Source organism: Phaethon lepturus, unplaced genomic scaffold, assembly GCF_000687285.1.
Source record: "Phaethon lepturus isolate BGI_N335 unplaced genomic scaffold, ASM68728v1 scaffold4910, whole genome shotgun sequence".
In the NCBI taxonomy this organism is placed as follows: domain Eukaryota; kingdom Metazoa; phylum Chordata; class Aves; order Phaethontiformes; family Phaethontidae; genus Phaethon; species Phaethon lepturus.
Genome location: NW_010512466.1, coordinates 22,913 through 43,581, shown reverse-complemented (window position 1 = coordinate 43,581; position 20,669 = coordinate 22,913). Strand labels below are relative to the sequence as shown.

The window sequence follows — 20,669 nt, the reverse complement described above, 5'->3', positions numbered from 1 at the left end:
TAGTGCAGAATGAAAATAAGTATTTCACTATATCAATTCTCTATCAAAAAGAATACTTGCATGCAAGCAAGGTGGCAACAACAGTTTTGTGAAGATTCACTAATAAAATAATACTGATATACATATTCAGTAAGTTTTCTATTTTCTGTTGCACTTATCACTTGAAGCTAGGAACTGAGTTATGATAGAAGTCAAACCAAATTATGTGCATGATGAAAATACACAGGTACATGCCTGCCTCAGTGAATGCATATACACATGGTGTATGCCTGCAAGCAGATGCACATCATAATGAAAGAAGCTTATTCCAAATGAAAGTTCTTTATCTGTCAAATCACCTCTCGTTTGCGTTGCTCCTTTTTAAGTTGTGCAATCTCTCTATTTCTTCTAGATTCAGTCATTCTAGCTTTCTCCTGCTCTTCTTTCATTTGTTTCATCAAGCGAACCTGTAAAGAAGTCACCATTTAGAAAAGCTGTTTACACGGAAGTGCTGTTCCCTGCCCCCATTCATATTGAGTTTCTTCTTCAAATTGCCATCTTCCAGTATATTACATGCTTTTAGCAATTTACCTCCTCCATCTAATGTGCCTTCTTCACTCAGTGCTGGGTAACAGCTAATAGGCAGTGCAAGCTTCTCCATGTTTGATACTGTAATTTCTGTCCATTAAACCTAAAAGCCACCCCTCTCCCCCAGGAATAGCCTAATCTTCATATCTTTTCCACTTTCAGACTTCTGAGCAGCTGACAACAAGAACAGAGTTACCTGGTAGATAAATGCACAAGAGATTTCAATCCATTTTTCAGTAAACACTCATTGCACAACACTTCAATATACTGAAATATACCTTGGTTTTCTTCATCTCTGTCACCTCCTGCTGCAATTTCTTCAGTTGCTTTTCATATTGAGACTGATTTTTAAGCAATCGTGCATGTTCCTTTTGTGCTGTTTGAAGTCTCTGCAGTTCTTTATTCATGGCTTGGAGTTTCTTTTCATATTCTGACTTGATTTTTTTTGCCTTTTCTTCTGAATAGGTCTCTACAGAACCTACAGCAAAAGGGAGTTCTTAGTCAGCTTTTGTTCAGGGTATTTTCACTTTGCCAGCCACAGAAGAAGATCGGTTCCTCTGCTTCTAAGCATTATCTGCAGTATCTTTGAAAAATTTAATTTATCTCTAGCTCTGGCCACCTGCACTGCTTTGAACTTTCCACCTTGTATGTCTTCTTGGATAAGAGATCAAGGATTAACACTTTCCTGATGATTTTTTTTGCACTAGACAAGAAATTTTGGAGTACATGAAGACACAGTTGCACACATGCTTGTTCACACATATGTGCATAAGATCACACCCACAGTCCCAAAAGCCATCAAGCCTAGTATCCCTTTCTGGCACTGATCAAAAGGCAAGGTCTAAGGAACAACAAGAGAACAGCAAAAGACTATAAATTATAACACTATAAAGCTTATATACTTTTTAAAAGAAAGAAACAAACAAAACACTCCCCCCAGTACTCTCCTAAAGTTCAACTTTTTCTGGCTTAGGACTTCCTGAGACAGAGTTAGTTTTTCATCTCAATACGATTACATATTCAAAAAGTTTGGTCAAGTAAGAGACCTCTGCAAGGCCACTGATCCTAGTTCTTATTTTTATGCTAATCAAAAGAAAGAGACAGGGATGAATGGGAAAGTACTTTTAATTCAGGAACCATCTCAAGGATTATGTTAAAATGAGAGCTCCTAGAAAATTGAAAATGCGTATTCAACAAAATCAAATACCTGGTAGTAGCAGTATCTTTTTAAAAAGTCCCTCTCAATTCTGATAGAAACCAGAATGAGTGAAGTATGATCCCCTGGCATTATTAAGTACAAACCTATTTCTGTTTTCTGCAATTTCTTATCACATTTGAAAAAGGAAGTGAGGGAAGCATCAAACAATTCAATGTCAATGTCTTACACAACATCTAGATTTAAATGATTTTCTATTTCTTACCCAAGTTTTGAAGAACCTGATCTCTCTCAAGTTGAGTGTCTCGAATCTTATGTTGTAGCATCATTAGTTTCTCTTCATATTGTTTTTTCAGTGTTTGCAGCCTTCGCTGGCTGTTCTCTAGCTCGTCTATCAGTTTTTGCTTAATGGCTATTTCACAGGTGATATTTGCCAAGTCAGCTTGATAATTTTCTAAAATAAAAAATTTGAGTAATTAAAAATTAAGACTTTTATTAAAGTAACAGTGAGGATCACATAACTATAGGTACCCCCTGCAATGCTAGGGTCATTTCCTGACATGTAAACTGTGCACAGCAGAACTCTACACAAAGCACAATGCAGCAAGTGAAACTATTATCTGCAATTCATTATAAAGTCTCCTCTTAAACACTCCCTATCCTAGAAATGGGAAAGATGTAGGGAAAGCAGCCTTTCAGTACTTAAAGGGGACTTCTAAGAAAGATGGGGACAGACTTTTTAGCCAGGCCTGTAGGAATAGGACAAGGGGTAATGGTTTTGAACTAAGAGAGAGTAGATTTAGACTAGATCTAAGGAAGAAATGTTTCATAATGAGAGTCGTGAAACAGTAGCACAGGTTGCCCAGAGAGGTGGTAGCTACCCCATCCCTGGCAACATTCAAGGTCAGGTTGGACGGGGCTCTCAGCAACCTGATCTAGTGGAAGATGTCCCTGCTCACTGCAAGGGGCTTGGACTAGGTGACCTTTAAAGGTCCCTTCCAACCCAAACTATTCTGTGATTCTGTATCTATATTGGATCACAGTTGCTCATATGTTGTAATTCCTCACATTTAAGTCTCAACATCAGCAATCTGTCCTTCCCCATACAGAAGTTCCACAGGCTGTTGAGACTTCAGTCACATCTCAGGGCTGGAGAAAAACTGTCATTCATAAACCCAGCAGATTATAAAAGGAAAATTTGACTGCTGGCAGACTCCAAGGGGAGACTTTCCTTTCTTTAGGTCTTAGAAAAATACAGCCAAAATTCATCAAATTCTAAAATAGGAGCCCCCTCAGTCATGGAAGTGGAATGGTGAAGGGAATGAGAAAAGTAGGAGGAAAAAGTAAGGAAAAAGGACTAGCCCACATGCTAAGTTTATAAAGTTTAATTAATTTCTTTAGTCAATTAAATCCTTTTTTGGCTTAAGATTATGTGCTCCAGAACAAAGATGTCAGGTGAGGACTTTTTTTTCCAGGTTCTGCAACTCCTGCTAATGGTTTGTGTGACTCAAACAACAAGAAACCAATAGACTTGGTTTGCTCATTTGGCCCGACTCATATGAGATATGAGAGAATTCCTGTTGATGCTGTCTCTGACTCTAGCAGTCCTAATTTGCATGCCACATGTAAACCAGCTGTTAATGCTTCTACGTAAAGCCACAGCCTCTGAAAATGAGATAGGCTGATGGACTTCCAGCCTTTCAAAATTAAATTCTACCCATTTCCAAATTAGCTGAATGGGAGCTGTCACCTTGGTGATTAGTCCCGAGATATAAAAACAACCCAATACTTAAACCTTAAACTTTCAATGTTCTAACTGAGGAAGAAATGTGTTATCAAACACCTGGTGGCCTCTGGTCAATTTTAAAGCCAGTACAGGGACACTTAATCAGATGTATATTACAGGTTTTAGCACCATAACAAAAAAACCAAATTCACTGGACATGCAATCCACAGAGAATTATGGACAGCAGGTTGACAGCATGCTATCTTGCCTACCAAAACCCAAGGAATGACAGACGGTATTCGTAAAATTCTAAAAAAAAAATATTGCACTGACACTACCTTTTTCATCAGAGTCGGAATCTGATTCATCTGAGCTTTCAACAACTTCCATGTCATCTTCATCCTCATCATCTTCCTCTTCTTCATCCTCATGATCGCTCACTTCCTGAATTTCCTCCTATGAAACGTACAAAACAGAAAGATGTTGAAGCACACCCACACTTTTCCATCCCCCAATCACTTGTGACTATCACTGTGAAGCCACAGTATTCACCTGATCCATTTCTAATTTCCTTTCTATAATCTTGTAAGTCTTTAAACAGACAATGAACAAATAAACCAAACACTTCTAAATACTTACTGCTTCCAAGTCATTATTCTCTCTCTCTGAAGTGCCTTTTTCATCTCTCTTCTCCTGCTCGTTATCTGTGTTATCCTCTTTAACACTAGCAGAAGAGGCACAGACACAAAATATTCACAAACTGAAATGGCATGTGCTTCCCATCCCCCTAACCAGTAAGTTGTAATTCCAAATAAAGATGAAAACCAAAGTGTAGTTAGACAGAGGTATAGGTGTTGGGCATGGGTAAAACACAACTTCCAATCTCCCACAGGTAATAAAATAATGCTTAATTACTCTTAATATTAGCTTGCAAAATAATATTAATGATTAGTACATTGTTTTTAGGGCATATTGCACAACTAGGACAACCAGAATACACATCTTCATATACTACAGCAGTAGTCATTTTGCATGGAAGTTGCAGTGTACCCAGAATAGCTTTTGCAAAACAAAGAACGAACACTGTGTGCAGGTGCAACATACATTACAGGTATTGCTACACTTTCAAGCTACAACAGAGCATACTGTGCTTACAATCATCTGAAAATTGGTGTATACGCCTTAAACAATATCCTAGTTTATCATACTATAACTACTCTTTTGATCAATTATCTACTTTGACATCAAGGGAATGATCAAAATAGGCATTGATACAACAGAAAAAAAAAGTTGAGAAATACTGAGTTTTTTGCTGTAGGACTGTCCATCTCAAGAAACCCCTAACTTTTCCCAATTATTAAGATTACATTTTAGTATATATCCATGCTTTTGTTTTTTTAGAGTATGGTTCAAAACTTATTTCAAAGTCAAGTCTCTCTATACTCTTTCTTCTCTTGGCAACCTGAACTGTAGTGATGGCTTATGCAAATTACAGGAGGGTTTTTTTAGTTTTGTTTTAAAGGTTTGGTGTATTAGCCATTAGGACAAATTTTAACATTTTTACTTGCACATTTGAGACATGACATGCAAACGTACAATGCAAAAAAATACATGGCACTCTGCAAATTGCCATGGACCAAATGTCAGTCCTTCTAACACTACATGTGCAAAACCCAAACCATCCCCAATAGATGGGAAATCATGATAGAACGGGGCTAGATACCACAGAGGGTAATAATGAAAAAATGTGGTTAGGATTGCATAATGTGGAATCCACCTCACCTAACTTCAGCTGCATAAAAACTTGGCAAATGTGCTGTCACTGATCAGGCCGGGTAACCAGAAATGCACATCTTCCTCCATTGACACCAGTAAGAGCTCAGACTCAAGGTCTAGCTCTTAGACAAATCTAATATTCAGTGCAGTCACAAGAAATGTTCTGTAGATTAGAGACACTATAATTTGGCAAGCAACATCCAAAAGCCACATTTAAAACAGAGCTCTACTCTGAAGAGTGACGGTTAAGTAACACAGTGCTTCTGTGCACTTTTTTTTTTTTATATACTATTTTTTAACCTGTTCAATGCTACTTGGTTCCTTCTGCCCCACTCATCACCAGTGCAACCAAATCCAGCTACAGCTGGCCATGTGCAAGGCAGAACACTTTTGCTTGGGTCCATGCAGCAGCTGGGGAGGCTGGAAGAAAAAGCCTAACCAGATTTGTACCGAAAAGAAAAAATGCCAAACAGGGAACACTGAGCCACGCAATCTCATTTCCACAGATTGTCATCTCACTCAGCCCACATCATGTTCTGTTTATGTTGGTTAATAAGCCTAAATGATAACAGATCTTAGCTGCAATCTTCATGCAGATTGAGGCAAACCCCCAGTTTCCCTTCTGCCAGCACACAGCATGGAGCTCACCACTACAGAGAATTTGTGTTCTGCCTAATAAAGGGGAAGACAGGAGGAAGGAGAGCCAGCAGCTCTCCCAGGCAGAATTATATTGCTTAATTTGTGTGCTACTGATCCATGGATTCACATCATCTGCGTGAATTCAGTGGGGGGGGATTGGATCAAAGTAGAAAGCTGAAAAAGAAAAGCTCCGTTACTTGGATTTTTAATGACAGTGTATTTCTCTGAAAAGAGACCTCAACTTAACTGTTCTCTATGACTAACTACTTTATCTACTGCTTTGGCTGAAACTGAGGAATGGTCAAGGCTTCAGTCACATGCTTTCAAAAATAAAAGCAGCAGACTTAACTGAGGCATGAAAGTCCAAGACCTTCTTGATCTCACATGCCAAAATTATTATTGCTATATACAGCCTGCTACACATTTCATACCATATGAGCTACTGCGCCTTCCTCCTGCCTTTCATTCCAGACGGGCCATGCAAGAAAGAAATCTACTTAATTCTATAGCCATTCCCAAAGGCACCATCTCCCCGCAAACGCTTGCTCAACATTGTGCACACCCAGAGTCAACCTCAGTTCCACAACAGAGGTTTCTTCCAGTTAAAACACTTGTTGAACGTCAAAACACAGGAAAGAATTTTGAAAAGCCAAACGAACTACTCCTGAAGTAGCTATGAATCTGCCCAAATTCTTTTCATGTATGACAACCAGTTAATTGAAATGACAGGTAATTAAAAACCTGGGAAATATTCCAACCTTCTTTCTTCTTGACTGCTTTCCTCAAGTTTCTGTAGCCTTCAAAAGCACGAAGTACAGTATTGGAAGGCCAAGCCAATGAAGGACAAACCAGACAGTGAAAAGCAAAAGTGATAAGAAGGTAAAAAAAATGATATATGAGCTTGTGGAGCTTAAAATGAATTTTTAAAAGATACCATCAAGAGACAACAAGTAGTAAAAAGGCAATACATTTTGCACAGTTGGAAAGTAAATAGAAAACAAAGCAGAAGCATTTGTAGGTTAATTAATCTGTCAACAATTGTAAATTCAAGTTACACTAAGGAATAAGTTTTAGATATAAACAATATATTTCACTTTGAGAAATATTTCTAATATGGATTCAAAAAAAATCTCAAGTTCTAGAAAAAGCTTTCACCTCTTTTGCCACTTAAAATTGGCAGGTAAAATACTGAAAACTGCAAGAAGTACTGCCATTGAACCAAAGTTATATATGCTCAGGAACATATCAGGAAAAAAAACAACGCACTAGTTTATATATTACAGTATGTTGTCAGCATATAAAATAGCAATGAGAAATTTTTAGTACTAATATTCTAAGTCACATATTCTTAATATCATTAATTTAAAAATCTTCAAACAACATTTACTTTTGGGGTTGGGGTTTCGTTGTTTTTAAATAAAAGGCAGAAAATTGCAGTTCATTTTTCTGGGATTCAAAAAGTACATGCCAATGATTGCATGTTCTTTTCTAATAAATTAACAAAAAATATGCATCAGAAGCAATGAGATGAACAAAGTGTTAGTATTTTCACTTGTACTTTTTTATCTGGAACAAAAGCGGATGTATCAGTAAAGAAATGCCCACATGACTTATGTAAGTGTAGACATGGCTTCAATTTCAACAACTACTGAAATTCCTCAAGTTCCCATTCCGAGCAAGTTTTGAGCAAGAGCTTTTGCTGCCTTTTCACCTTATACTGCCTGCCACCTTCTTCAGTATCAGCTAGGAGCTAATACACTGAACCCTATGTAATTTTATCACAAATTTAGTTTAATAAAGGTTAGGGAAGTCAAAAGACAACAGTCAAAAGAAGTTACCAGGTATGTAAGGCTGAGTAATGACTAGAAAGGGATGTAGGAGGTTTGCTCCGAGACTTCTGGTGAGTAGGTCACACTGTGGGACACTCCAGTCAAGCATGTCAGTATTTCAGTAGCCAAAACATTACTGCTGTATAAACTGTTTCTGATAAACTTTATGACAGATGCTTATTAAAGGCTACAGATATATAGCAGTACATACCTGCTGCTCATTCAGAACCTGGCTCTTAGATCTTCAGGCTAGCTCACAACAATTTAGGTAAGTTGCATGTACTTAAAATCATGCACCTTTCATCATACTGACCCATAACCAGGAAACTAACAGATCAAGAAAGGTAGCAGATGGGGCAGAACTACTAACTAGGCTTACCGATCCCATTTTAATAGGAAAATGCTAGCTGGACAATTTTGAAAGAACAGCAACCCTAAAGAAATAGTACAGAAAAAGCAGCTAAATGCCTGTAGAAGACAGAAGTAGAGCAAAGAATCTCTACCAAACTGCAGGGTAAATTGTCCCTTTGCAATACATTAGCATACCCATTGCCAATTCCTGATATTTCAATAGAATAAAAATTCACAGTGATATATCCTAAATATGGAGTTTGCATTTCATTAATTAGATAGAAGCACTCTGCAGGTAACAAGTAAGGCTATATGCATAATCCCTCAAATCCTAACATTTCTTAGCTTCTAACGATTTTTTTCTCCTAACATATGCGGCTCAGAAATTTATAAATATTTATTACAAAGCAGTCTGCAAATAAGCCAGTAGATAGATTCAAACCTTAGCAGCACTTCAAAGAGTATGATCCCATTCTACAGAACATAAGACCCGCTTTAACATGGAGGCTGGACCATCAAGAGGTCTCTTCCAACTTAAATTTTTCTATGGTTCTCTGATTCTATAAAGCTAGGATAGAAAAATGATCTCAAAAATAGTTTATAGTAAGTAGTTTGTACTTCTGGATCAGACCACTTGGCTATCCCATTCACAGGATTATTGTCCTGCTGTAAGCAAGTGTAACTAGATACAGAAACTTCTTTCAGAAAAAAACCCAAACAAACCAACCAACCAAACCCAAAAAACTACAAAAAACTCAAATGAGCAACCATGTGTTTTACTTACTACTGTAAGTGGGGTAAAACTTCCAAATATTTTTTAAAGTGATCACCTCCTACCGTAGGAGACATTACTCAATATATCTAATAACCTTTATCTGTTTTAAGGTCACAATCTTGCCTGCTACCTAATACTCAGGCCCCAACCTACAGTTGGGGCTCTATCTAGATGTATATTTAAATGCATGCTTGATTTTAAAGTGTGCTGAACCATACAAAAACAAATCTCTTTGTTCTGGTATTTACAGATAATAAACATGAAGTGTTTGGCTGAAGAGAGGCCAGAACATTCTGCTGATTTCATTTAATAATTCCATGCTCCCCTCAAGCTTCTACAAACATAAGACATAAAATCTACCAAAATCCCCATAAAAGTGTAAGAGTTCCCTGAAAAACTACATGCAAAGGAAGAATCTAGTTGTTATTAAAATGAGTGTTCTCTACAAGTATCAGACATTTGTGTGGTGAATGGATTTATAGATATAGGACCTCAAACTGCAGATATCACTAATTCAAATCTACTTTATACTTCAACTATATTTCAGGCTTATACTGTTTTAGTTTTACTCTTAACTTGTAGAATAAGTCTGAAGGGCCATTAGTAGAAAGAGTAATAAAAGCATGGAAAATTTCAAGGGAAAGATCTCTAATGGAATCAAAGTCTCTGACTACACAAACAGACCCTTGCTGTACTAACTGCTGTCTGAACAGGCATTTATATCAATGTCTATGAGCATTTTAGTAGATGAGAAGCTGGACAGCAAAAAACAGCAAAGCATGATGTTGCAGAGAATTAGGAAATCTCAAATTAAAAACATTCATAAAAGCAGAAGATAAAGCAAAAGAAGCCATTCCAAGAGCTACCAAAGAATTCCCAGCTATTCAGAATATCTTTTCTTCAGAAAGCTTTTTTCTGATATGCGGTAGGGAAAAAAGTTTATAATTTTTGTTTTTCAAAACCTCTGCTGAATTTCAGATGCTTTTTTTTTTTTTTAAGTAAAAATAAATAAATAAAAAAAAATTTATGGAGAGCACCTGTGCTTCTACCATTGTACATAATTATACAGAAAAGTTCATTACAACAGAGACATTCATTCTACAAATAACTGCATACTTCACTGGAAGAGAAGATGCAAAAGAAAAACACCTACGACTTCAATGTGTAAAATGGTTTGAAGGAACAGCAGTTTAGGATCCAGATCCAGACAGCAACAACAAATAAATTTTAAAGTCTCAGTGGCTAAAAAAACCCACACCTCTTTACTAATAAAGAGAAAACAAATAGCATTATCATTCATACACCACCTCTTTTTCTTTTTCCTTTCTTTTTTTTTCAGTTTTTCTAGATCTTTCTTGGCTATATCTAGAATTTCCATTGTCTCTTTCTCTGATGAAAGCATAGAAGCAGAAAACGCTGATGGTCCACCAAAGTACGTGGATCTTGTTGAAGCTCTTGACAAGTTACGTCGAAGATTTTCATTCACTGCTTCACTTTCTAATAATTTTGCTCTTAAAAAAAAAAAGAATTGTAGACCATGAATCACAAATATCGCTAATGCACAAGATGTATACTCTTAGCATCTGCAACTGTAATGCATTACCTTCAGTTTAAAAAGAAATTACAAAACAAGGTGAAGTCTCACAAAATACAAGTGTAGTAAATGCCTCAATGAGACCATTTTACACAAGCTACATATACTGTACATGTATCATATACCCTAGAGAGAATACATAAAAAAATAAATATCTGTATAAATATACACACTGATATATGTACAGATATATATCTGCATATGCTGTATATATACACATTACACAAAAGCTACAGTATTATGTAGCTCTAACACTAACTGGGAATAGGCCAGATTTTTTTTTTTTGCATGACACACCTATTTTTAGATAAAAATATCCAAAATATTTGATACTCTTTTTTAAACTAAAAAAAAAGTATCTACTTTCCTTATAACACTTAATTGTAACAAGTAAACAATTTCTCAGTACTATCATTTATATCATTCCAAGTTTTGTTGTCCTTTGTGCAACAATATCAAGTCATCATCATTATTTAGGAAACATCTTACTTTCATTTATATTGTCAGCTTTATCTTTAATGTTTCAATTTTCTGTGGCCAAAAGCAACACCAGATGGTCTTAGAAGCTCAAGGACCACTGTCCTAAAGTAATCCCCAAACAGGAAAACAGATTAAGTATTTACTTGCTAACACTTCAGTGTTGGTGGTGGGTTTTTTTAATAAAAATTTTTCAAATACATATTATGCAAATACCTGAGATCTTCAATTTCCTTGATATAATTATGAATCATGTTGCTAATTTCTTCATTTCCTTCTCCTTTGAAGGACAGAGAGAAAAGGGTGGTAAGGGGAAAAGAAAGATTGAGAAAGCACAATAACAGTAAAAATATCTCCATACATCTACTAGGCACAAGGTACCAGCAAAGAGAAACAGTCATATGGGCTATACATTTAGATTTATCTGATTTGTAAAATATATTTCCTCCTTAAGCTGCATTAAGTTTTTGATTCCTCTGCATCATATGATCAGGATTATTTTAAGTAACTTTTTCTATTTCATTTGTTTTTCATATCAGCATGTACCATAAATCAAAAGTTACCTGACAAACAGTGCACAAAGAACAATGCAGTCATGGTAAGTAAATTGGTTGTTTATTCTATGAGGTGAAAAGGAAGCCATTCACCCATCAAAAGCAGCGTGGCCAGCAGGTGGAGAGAGGTGATTCTGCCCCTCTGCTCTGGTGAGACCCCACCTGGAGCCCTGCATCCAGCTCTGGAGCCCTCAGCACAGGAAAGACATGGACCTGGTGGAGGAGGCCACCAAAATGATCAGAGGGATGGAGCACCTCACCTATGAGGACAGGCTGAGAGAGTTGGGGCTGTTCAGCCTGGAAAAGAGAAGGCTCTGGGGAGACCTTATTGAAGCCTTCCAGTTCTTAAAGGGGCTTATAAGAAAGATGGGGACAGACTTTTTAGCAGGGCCTATAGCAACAGGACAAGGGGTAATGGTTTTAAACTAAAAAAGGCACTTATACTAGATATTAGGAAGAAATTTTTTGCAATGACGGTAGTGAAACACTGGCCCAGATTACCCAGAGAGGTGGTAGATGCCTCATCCCTGGAAACCTTCAAGGTCAGGTTGGAGAGGGCTCTGAGCAACCTGATCTAGTGGAAGATGTCCCTGCTCATGGCAGGAGGGTTGGACTAGATGACATTTAAAGCTCCCTTTAAAGATTCTGTCTATGATGTCCAGGACCTCACCTAAAGCAAAATATTAAGTCCATCCAAGCATACAAGTAATTTCTATCCAAGGGTATTATTTCACATTTCATGTTGCTCATAATCCTAAATGAATGGTCAGATCAGGGTACCAAACTATTTCTATTAATAGAAGTTTGAAAAAGAGGAAAGAATTAGGTGGGGGCCTATCCCTGCCAAAGCAGGTTCTGCATTACTGTTACAAAGGCATCATTTCGTTCCAAGGGAGCCATGAAGTAAGAACATACAACTGATTTAAGTTCATGAACTTATTAAACAGTTTATGCGCATGCACAACACACTGACAGCATACCTGCTCTGGCTAGAACTTGGTTGGCCTGATCGCTCATAAGTTGCGTTATTCTGGCTCTCAGTGCATCAATAGTCTCTTGCATTGCTTTAATTCTAACACGCAGGTGGTTGTTTTCTGTTTGCAGCATTGCATTTTCATGAAACATGTCATTGATGCTTTCAACGCCTTCTTCATCTATAATCCTTTTACCCTTAAGTAAGCAAACGTATTTTATTACTAGTAAATACTGTACTGACCTACACATGAAAAAAATTTTAACTTGGCAAAGGCAATCCACAGATTACTTGAAATTCCAAATAGATACTCATAGCAAAAGAGAATCTTCTCTCAAAAAGTTTTAGAGCAATGGATAAATGGATAGTTTTCAAAACACTGATGTCTGGCCAACATCTTAGCATTTCAGTCCTGTGTAATTCCATCTTAGTCTGAAATACAAGTTCTTGAAGAGGTTAAGAAATGAGAAGACAATCCTTTACCAAACCAGGATACTATCTCAACGATAATAAAGGAGAAAGACACTGGTAACCACACTTATTGCTGAAAACATTATTTGTTTAAAATTTCAGGAAGAAATGGGTATTGTGTAATATGAGTGTTTGCCTTATGTAATTGAAAATGTATTTTTAAAACACAAATTGTTTTAGCTGTCTGATAAGTTTTTAAAAGCTGTACACAAAAACTGTTCACATTCATTTATGTACCAATATAAATTGTGGTAATTTTTGCTTTGGAAGTGGCTATTTCTCATTGCTGAGCATGACAAGGTCAATTTTTGCCTTTCAGAAAGCAAATAGCACGCAGCATCTGTTGACATCATTGGCATTCATTGATACAGCTTTTCTCTGGGCATGCAACAACATTTTGTAATCACTGGAATTACAAGTGTTGTTTAAGTTAGGATTGCTATTCAATTTTTTTAGTGTATGAAGTGGAAGTAGCCAACAGGAAAAAAAAGCTCTAGAGCTATAAACATTTTAAAGCAGAAATTCTAAAAGGATAAACTCACTGTTTTGTATTCCATGAGTTCCATCTGTAGCCGCGTAATCTCACTGCGCAAAGCATTTATTTGTTGACTAGCCCTATCCTGATTAACCACCACCTTGTTCTTGATGTTCCGCGCCCGATTGGCATACTTTAAGGTGTTTAAGGTTTCCATGAAGTCTCGATCTGAAGGGCTCACACACGCTATCATGAGCGTTTGACTGCAAGTTACAAACATAGGTCAGCATTACACATCAAGAGTAGACAGAAGCTAACAGGCCTTTAGGTAGAAGGTGAAACAAGAATAGTGACTTTGTAACATTTGTGAAAATATTTCTCTATGTAACTCATAGAAGATGACTGTCAATCACAAAGTTCAGCACTGTTACATCTTGTATCACGCTAGCATAGCACAGGGGATGCTCAACCATTAACTGTTCTACCTGTAAAATTACAAAAGCAATTAATTGCTGATCCTAGGAATGTTTTTCAAATTATATTCAGTTTGCGTAATCATACGTAAACTAAGATTTAAGTCCTTAAGATCAGCCTAAAGTCCTAGATAGTGATTTGGATCATGCAGTAGTCAGGAGGACTGCCTACTCTCACTAACTCCTGAGGTTCCTACCTACTTAATCTGAAAGTTGCCTGAATGTTCACATTAGCTGTTCATGCATAGGCAGTTGCGCACAAGGTACGTGTTGTCTACACCAGGATCTACCAATATCCCAATTGCCTGAATTCTCCACTGCAAATTATGACCCGTTCTCCAAAAGAAGCCCAAAAGCTAGTACTTACCCTTAGTACATCTAGCTATAACTATTTATTCCGTGTATTTGTACCACCACTGCTTAGAGCACTTCCACAAAAAGCAGCAGGACCTGAGTTCTAGGCCCAAGAGGGCTATAAATAACCATCTTCCTTCTAGGTTCCTACAACACCCTCTAGCCACCATCAAGGGACATGCAGGGTGAGAACATATTCCCTGCTCCAAATGAAAGATTAAGCAGAGAGACCATCAAGAACCAGTGGGACTAGAGCAGAAAAAGGCAAAAAATTCTTCATTCCAACAAAGTGGTTTCATCATTCAACAGGTAGATGGAGAAACTGGGGTCCCTTCCCTCACTCCCTGGAGTGCACACTCATTTCACATCAGATGAGAACAGCCTAGAGGGATCAGAACCAAAGTTCCAGCTGTAGATCATACTCTGAAGGTGCCTACATAGCCTAAATTGTCAACAGATAGGGGAAAACACCTACATTTCATGGACTGAGTCCTCCCCACCAGGCTTTAGAGGAATTTGCTTCTCTGTTGTATGTGAAAGCTTAGGTGGTTGCGTTAGAAAGAGTGCATTGTCTCCAGGGCAGTGGAGCAATATCTGCATTAAGCAGACCAGATTCTGATCTTCACCTTCCATAATTTCAGACTAAGACAAGCAACTTAATCTCTGCAAATTTTTGTGAGGCAAACCATTATCTTCACCATATGCATTGGGAAACTAAACTGGAAAGACTATCTAGCCCGAGGATACAAGAAAGATTATTTCAGCAATTCTTCCTCAGACCTCCTGCATACCTTTGCTTGTTATTGCCCCAACTGTTTGAGTCCTCAAAATAAGAATATGTGAGATTAAGAACAAATTTTTAATTCTGACATCAGGACTACTTGTGCTTTCAGTTTAGAATACAATTACTTTTCTAAAATTCACATGACTGGTTCTGCTAGATATCTGTCTTGAAAACTGAATAACTTGAACTTCACTTTCCTATATGAATTGTATAATAAACCAGTTTTCAAAATAACTGTTTTACTCCCTTTATTTTACCACTTCTTTAAACTGCTCCCCCAAAGTTATGAATTTTCAATTTTCATACTATACGTTAAATAAATCCTTTCCAAAAACACCAATACTCCATATTCTTACTTGAATAATTCAAGAAAAATTAACATTTAAATGCTGCTTCAGAACTGTTATGCCATTATATTTAAAGTCAGGATTATAGTGAGAATAGTACAGTGATACAATACTATCTTTCATCATCATTAACTTAGGACTCACTGTAATCTAACCTGAATCACTTTTTAAGTATTTGCAAAAGAGAAACTACAATGTGGACTGTAATACCTCAAGCAGAATTTGGAAGGCTACGGAACAGGCTAACAGAAATGTAACCATCTCATTTCCCAGAAGAAAAAACAGCATATTTATTAAAATTCAGCTTTCCCACACTTTTTGATTGCCAAAGCATGGATAAGAAAATACTCAAATCGTGTTAATATATATAACTCTTCCTTAACAGCAAACAGCTAATTCAACATGTCTTAGCACGCGTATCACATAAATAAAAATAGGTGGTGGTGGCAGGGGATGTCCACAAATTTAACATCAGTCAGAAATAGACAGAAAGAATATATCTGAACATCCATGTAAATGCTCTGGGACAGCATTTGCTATCTGTACATTGTACACTAAACTATGTGATTTCTCCTAAAGGACAGGAGGGGGAGCAGCAGAGCTATATGATGGGAAGAGTCAAAATAATATTTCAACAAAAGCATATTTCTAGAAGTGGTTTGAAAGAATGCCATTAGCTAGTGTATTTGATACAAAATTTAGTCAAGAAATACTACTATGGTCTTGATTTCTGCTGATTTATTCATAATTCTCAAGTTTCTTCCTCCCTTTTACTTGTTTTGTCTGGCTCTTCGATTTTCCTCACACTGCAGTGCTGCAGCATGTTGCTGAAGTTACATCTCTGAAGAGCAGAGCAACGATTCTCTTCCACATCTCCCTATCCCTTGTGAAACGCCCAGAAAACTTCCTGCCCTCCTAAAAATAGCAGTCAACCATATTGGATTAAATAGAGGAATAAGAGTACTATCTTGCTGGAAAATACTCAACTACACTCCCCTTTGTATTTGTATGTATTAATGTTATACGTTTGCTTAGGCAAAGTTTCCAGAAGCCAAAGCCTCTCTTCCTTGTCTGTGTGGCAGGTATACAGAACAGGTTCATACAAATAATGCCAGTGATACAGCAGTTTGTTTTTATTAGGCTCTAATCCAACATCAGATAACTGGACATATGAACCATACCCTAAGATATACAACCTTTACAAAAAGATGGCAGTGCCTGCGGTAAGCTGACTCCAAGCTCCTGTACATGGCGATCACAGCAAACAAATAAGGACCATTTAAAAAAAAAAAAAAAAAAGAAAAAATCTCTGAAGAAGAAACTCATCACAGGTTTAAACTATGCTGTAATTTATATGGCTATAACACAGTAACAAAGTTTACCATTTATGCTGTCTATAATCGAAATATGTCTTCATGGAAAGGTCTTGTCCTGGAAATGGTAACTTCTAAGTAACTCGAAGCCTCATGTCTAGTAAAGCTACAACTGCACTGAAAAGAACGATGCAAAAAGCCTCTTTAAAATCTTTTCCCTGCATTGCTAGCATTTATGTATCATGACAGTAATTCATTTTTGGAACCTCCCTCCAACAAAAACAGTAGCTATCTGTATCATTGTTTAATGCTTATTTTACTTTCTGAATATTATGTACTCATTCATGTTCATTCACAATGAAATACCTGAAATGTAGTTTTCATACCTGTTTCCCCCAAGAGAGTCTTGAAGTAGCCTTGTAAGCTTTGAATCTCTGTATGGTACGTGAGTTGCTTTCTTACTTTTATCTCCCAGTGCACTTATTACATTGCCAAGTGCCAGCTATAAAACACCAAATCATGTAAGAGACAAGTTAGAATCAGTTCCTGAGTAATTTTATTTTAAAAACAGCTATAAAACAGAGGTCTGCATATAGTGAAAAAGTAATATACTCATGAAAGTTAACATAAAAAATATTTCAGAAGATTTTTACATTTTACAGTAGACATCTGTAAACTTTCATGCTATCAATAGTGAATCAGATGACTTGCAGCCTGGTATCTGCAAGCACTAAGTGCTTAGCACAATTTGTGTGCATTGTCTATTGATATCTCATGTCAGTTCTAACTTTAGTATGTGACTGCTTCATGTAACAAACATTTACTTCTGACTATTATTAAAGCTGATCTCTACTTCTAGAAGTATCTATATTCTTTTTCAAATTAATTTTTTTCCAATCTGTTTTATGCTAGATTTAGAATAAATTATAGGGCATTTATATGGAAAAAAAATTTCTACCTCTACAGATATGAAATAAGGAATGTCGGATGAAGATTTAAGCCTTTCAGGCTTGAAATTATGCAGTCCACAGCTATCCTACTTAACTGCTAAAAGGGTCCAATTCAAGTTTTTAAACAACCTAACATTTGGCTGTAAAAAAAAAAACAAAACAAAAACACGTAACCGCATATACTTCTATGGTATGCCAAATTGAAGAAATTCCTCTAGATGGCACCCTGTACAGCCAGTTCTTAGTCTGGAAAATAGTCTTACTGCATCCAGCAGTTGAAGAACTGCATATACACCACATTCTGTGACTGCTTTGAAATGTTTAAATCACTTTCAATCCGTTTCCCAAAGCTGAGGGCTGGAATTCACTGCAAATGAAAGTTTTGTGATCATATAAAATATTACTTTCATCACACTGATTTTGAGTTTTGTGCATTCTGTATCCTATTTGTTAAGGATACATCTACGTCATCTAAACACTCACATTTCTGTTGGCTTTGTGCTTGTTCCAATGATGAAACTGAACTAAATTCTCCTTCTCTTCCATATAATACAACCAGAATAACTACAGGATATAACCACTGTCATGACAGCAAGAGAATCGCTAAGAAAGTTCTAGTTGCCAAATACCTCTCTGGTACTACACTAGATCAGAAGAGAGATATGTTTTGATGTATAAAACAAACACGTCTTTTTGAGTCTTTAAAAAGAGAACTGCACAGAGCCTCCACACAGCCAAGTAGTTCAAAATAAAGGCATGGAACTACAATCTCCACTGTTAATCACGAGCTCTACTTTTCAGTGTAGTCATTATTAAGTAAAACATTTAATAGTTAATTTTAAACAACTGCACAGAGAGGCAGTACAGAGACAAAAAAAAAAAAGTAGTGATGCTCTAAGTTAAAAAATGTGTTTCTTAGAAGTGTTTTGCCTAGGATTGTTTTACATTCTGTTTCATAATTGTAACAAAGAACCAGCATTTATTGATCAATTAAGCTTATTGTCCACATTTTACATGCCTACACTCCCTACAAAGTGCTTGTAATGTTCTCCAATTGTTTGGGTGTTGACAGAATAAAAAAGAAAAAGGGAAAAAAGTAAAAGGAATACCTCTACAGTATCTTTGAAAAGCTAGAGTAACTAACCATATTTCATAACAGTTATAAGTACTATAATTTGCTAGTTAGGGTCTAGTGCAACTGAGAAAGTGTTAGCAAGCCAGAACCCAGTAAGAATCAATATATATGGTTATGACTCATGCTACAGTCCTTGTTCCGCACATGATGCGTTTCTAGTTTAGGGATTACTAAAAAAAAGTGATCCAAAAAGGAAGAGATGATGATACCAACAGCCTATGGAAACAAATTGTACAGTCTTACTAGTCCACAGTTGATGGAAATGCCTTCTTTTGCCCTTTCTCCTGTAGCTCCTGTTCGCTTTAACCGTTCAGATCCCGCTAGATCAACAAAATGGAACTTGGCAGTAAGAGTTTCAAATTCATTCATCTCAGAAGATTCAGATATTATCCTGTTATCAGTGGCATTATCCTGAAATAAACAACAACCCATAAAACTTGGTAAGATCTTTCACATTAACATTTGTCTACTGCAATGTTCAATCAACAATCATTTACCTATTTGTGATGTCCACCTCCTTCCCTATTTACTCATTCTCTTATGACAGTACCAGTATCTCTCAAAAAACTGTCTCCATTTTAGTCATATCCGCTAACATATCATTCCTGAATATCCAATTCTAGATGCACATGAATACCAATCACTTCTGATTTGGGCTACAATTGTTTCAGGACAGGGGAGAATGCATATATTAAAAAAAAAAAATACAAAACTCATCAGCAAGTAGGGCAACAAAATCTCCTGGAATGAGAGTTTTATATCAATTGTCAAAGGAAATACATTTTCAAAGAAAAGTATTGATAACGTTACTGTTTGTAAACCTGCCAAATAACTGAAAGATATTTTGATTTCATACCTCTCTAATCCCCATTATCAGCTTCCCTGTGGCATGATTCTTCATTTTAGGAATTATTTTTTTAAGCCAGTTTTCTTAGCAGACATTATTCCACTAGCACTTCTGACTTGACCAGGAAATAAGGACAGCAGAGGGAATACGGAAGACAGAAGAGGTCCCTTTCTTTTTGCCCCTCCCAGGTAAGCTGTAAGGACCGGCACTTGGCACATGCCTACATCACTGCAGGGAGTCTGCCCAGGAACTCACTGCGCTACGGGGAGGCACCACAGCCTCGGCCTCTTTCCACTTCACAGCCCAAAGCACAGCAGTAAAAATACCTTTTTTCATTAAATAATCCCAAGCTTTCTGTCAATTAGTGTAGCTGTACCATATACTGCGGAGATTTATTTTACTCTAAGTGTAGTTAGACCTGCTGTCATGAAAGCAACACTGAATGAGAAAAGAAATCTCTAAATCACGCTGTTCCCGACCTTCCTGCTAAAATACCTATTGCAGGGCAACTTCTACCTGCTTGCCATGGCAGCATTAATAGCCATATATCAAGTGTATACTGGACTTATACTCACATACCCCAATCTATAGGCTTTATTAGGAATATTCTACCAGAGCAAACATGGATTGTTCTGTTTTTTTTCTTTAAAAAACCCTCAGGTATTCTGTGGCAATGATCTTAAAAGATCCTTAAGTCAACCAGCCCACAGCTCCCTCGGTTATTGCAAGGGGTAACGCGTGTGGCTGCAGACCAAACTGTTCTCACAGTCCACTTCACACTTCTCACGTGATCTCCTTTTGTAGCAGTTTCAGAAAAGAACAGGAGTCGTGCCACTTCCACGAGACTAGGCTATCACACCTTTTCGGCTGTTTGGACATTTACGCCGCTGGTGGATCATTCTCTCTTTCCCAGCCCTCAAAACAATGACTAACACATCCTTTCTCTCACGCGCTCATTTAGTAAATCAAACGTACGTCCAGAAACTTGCGAGAAGCACGGACGGCGTGAACGCAGCGCGAGGAGCGGCGCGTCCGCGCGCTGCAGCGCTGGCTGCCTGCCCACCCCGGGCAGCGGGGCGATGCACAGAGCCGACACCGTCACC

General features: G+C 37.2%; 1 protein-coding gene across 1 annotated transcript in view; it reads right to left on the bottom strand.

Annotated features, from left to right (window-relative positions):
- The window catches only part of KIF21A (kinesin family member 21A), a 67,777-nt gene that overhangs the window by 33,144 nt on the left and 13,964 nt on the right, over positions 1 to 20,669 (bottom strand). The window contains exons 6-17 of the mRNA XM_010287059.1: positions 18,963 to 19,130; positions 17,021 to 17,136; positions 13,431 to 13,626; positions 12,425 to 12,614; positions 11,107 to 11,170; positions 10,127 to 10,330; positions 6,623 to 6,661; positions 4,089 to 4,173; positions 3,788 to 3,905; positions 1,989 to 2,177; positions 846 to 1,045; positions 339 to 446 (exon numbers count right to left, since the gene is read on the bottom strand). Coding sequence (XP_010285361.1) covers positions 339 to 446; positions 846 to 1,045; positions 1,989 to 2,177; positions 3,788 to 3,905; positions 4,089 to 4,173; positions 6,623 to 6,661; positions 10,127 to 10,330; positions 11,107 to 11,170; positions 12,425 to 12,614; positions 13,431 to 13,626; positions 17,021 to 17,136; positions 18,963 to 19,130 — 1,677 coding nt within the window. The remainder of the gene's footprint in view (positions 1 to 338; positions 447 to 845; positions 1,046 to 1,988; positions 2,178 to 3,787; positions 3,906 to 4,088; positions 4,174 to 6,622; positions 6,662 to 10,126; positions 10,331 to 11,106; positions 11,171 to 12,424; positions 12,615 to 13,430; positions 13,627 to 17,020; positions 17,137 to 18,962; positions 19,131 to 20,669) is intronic.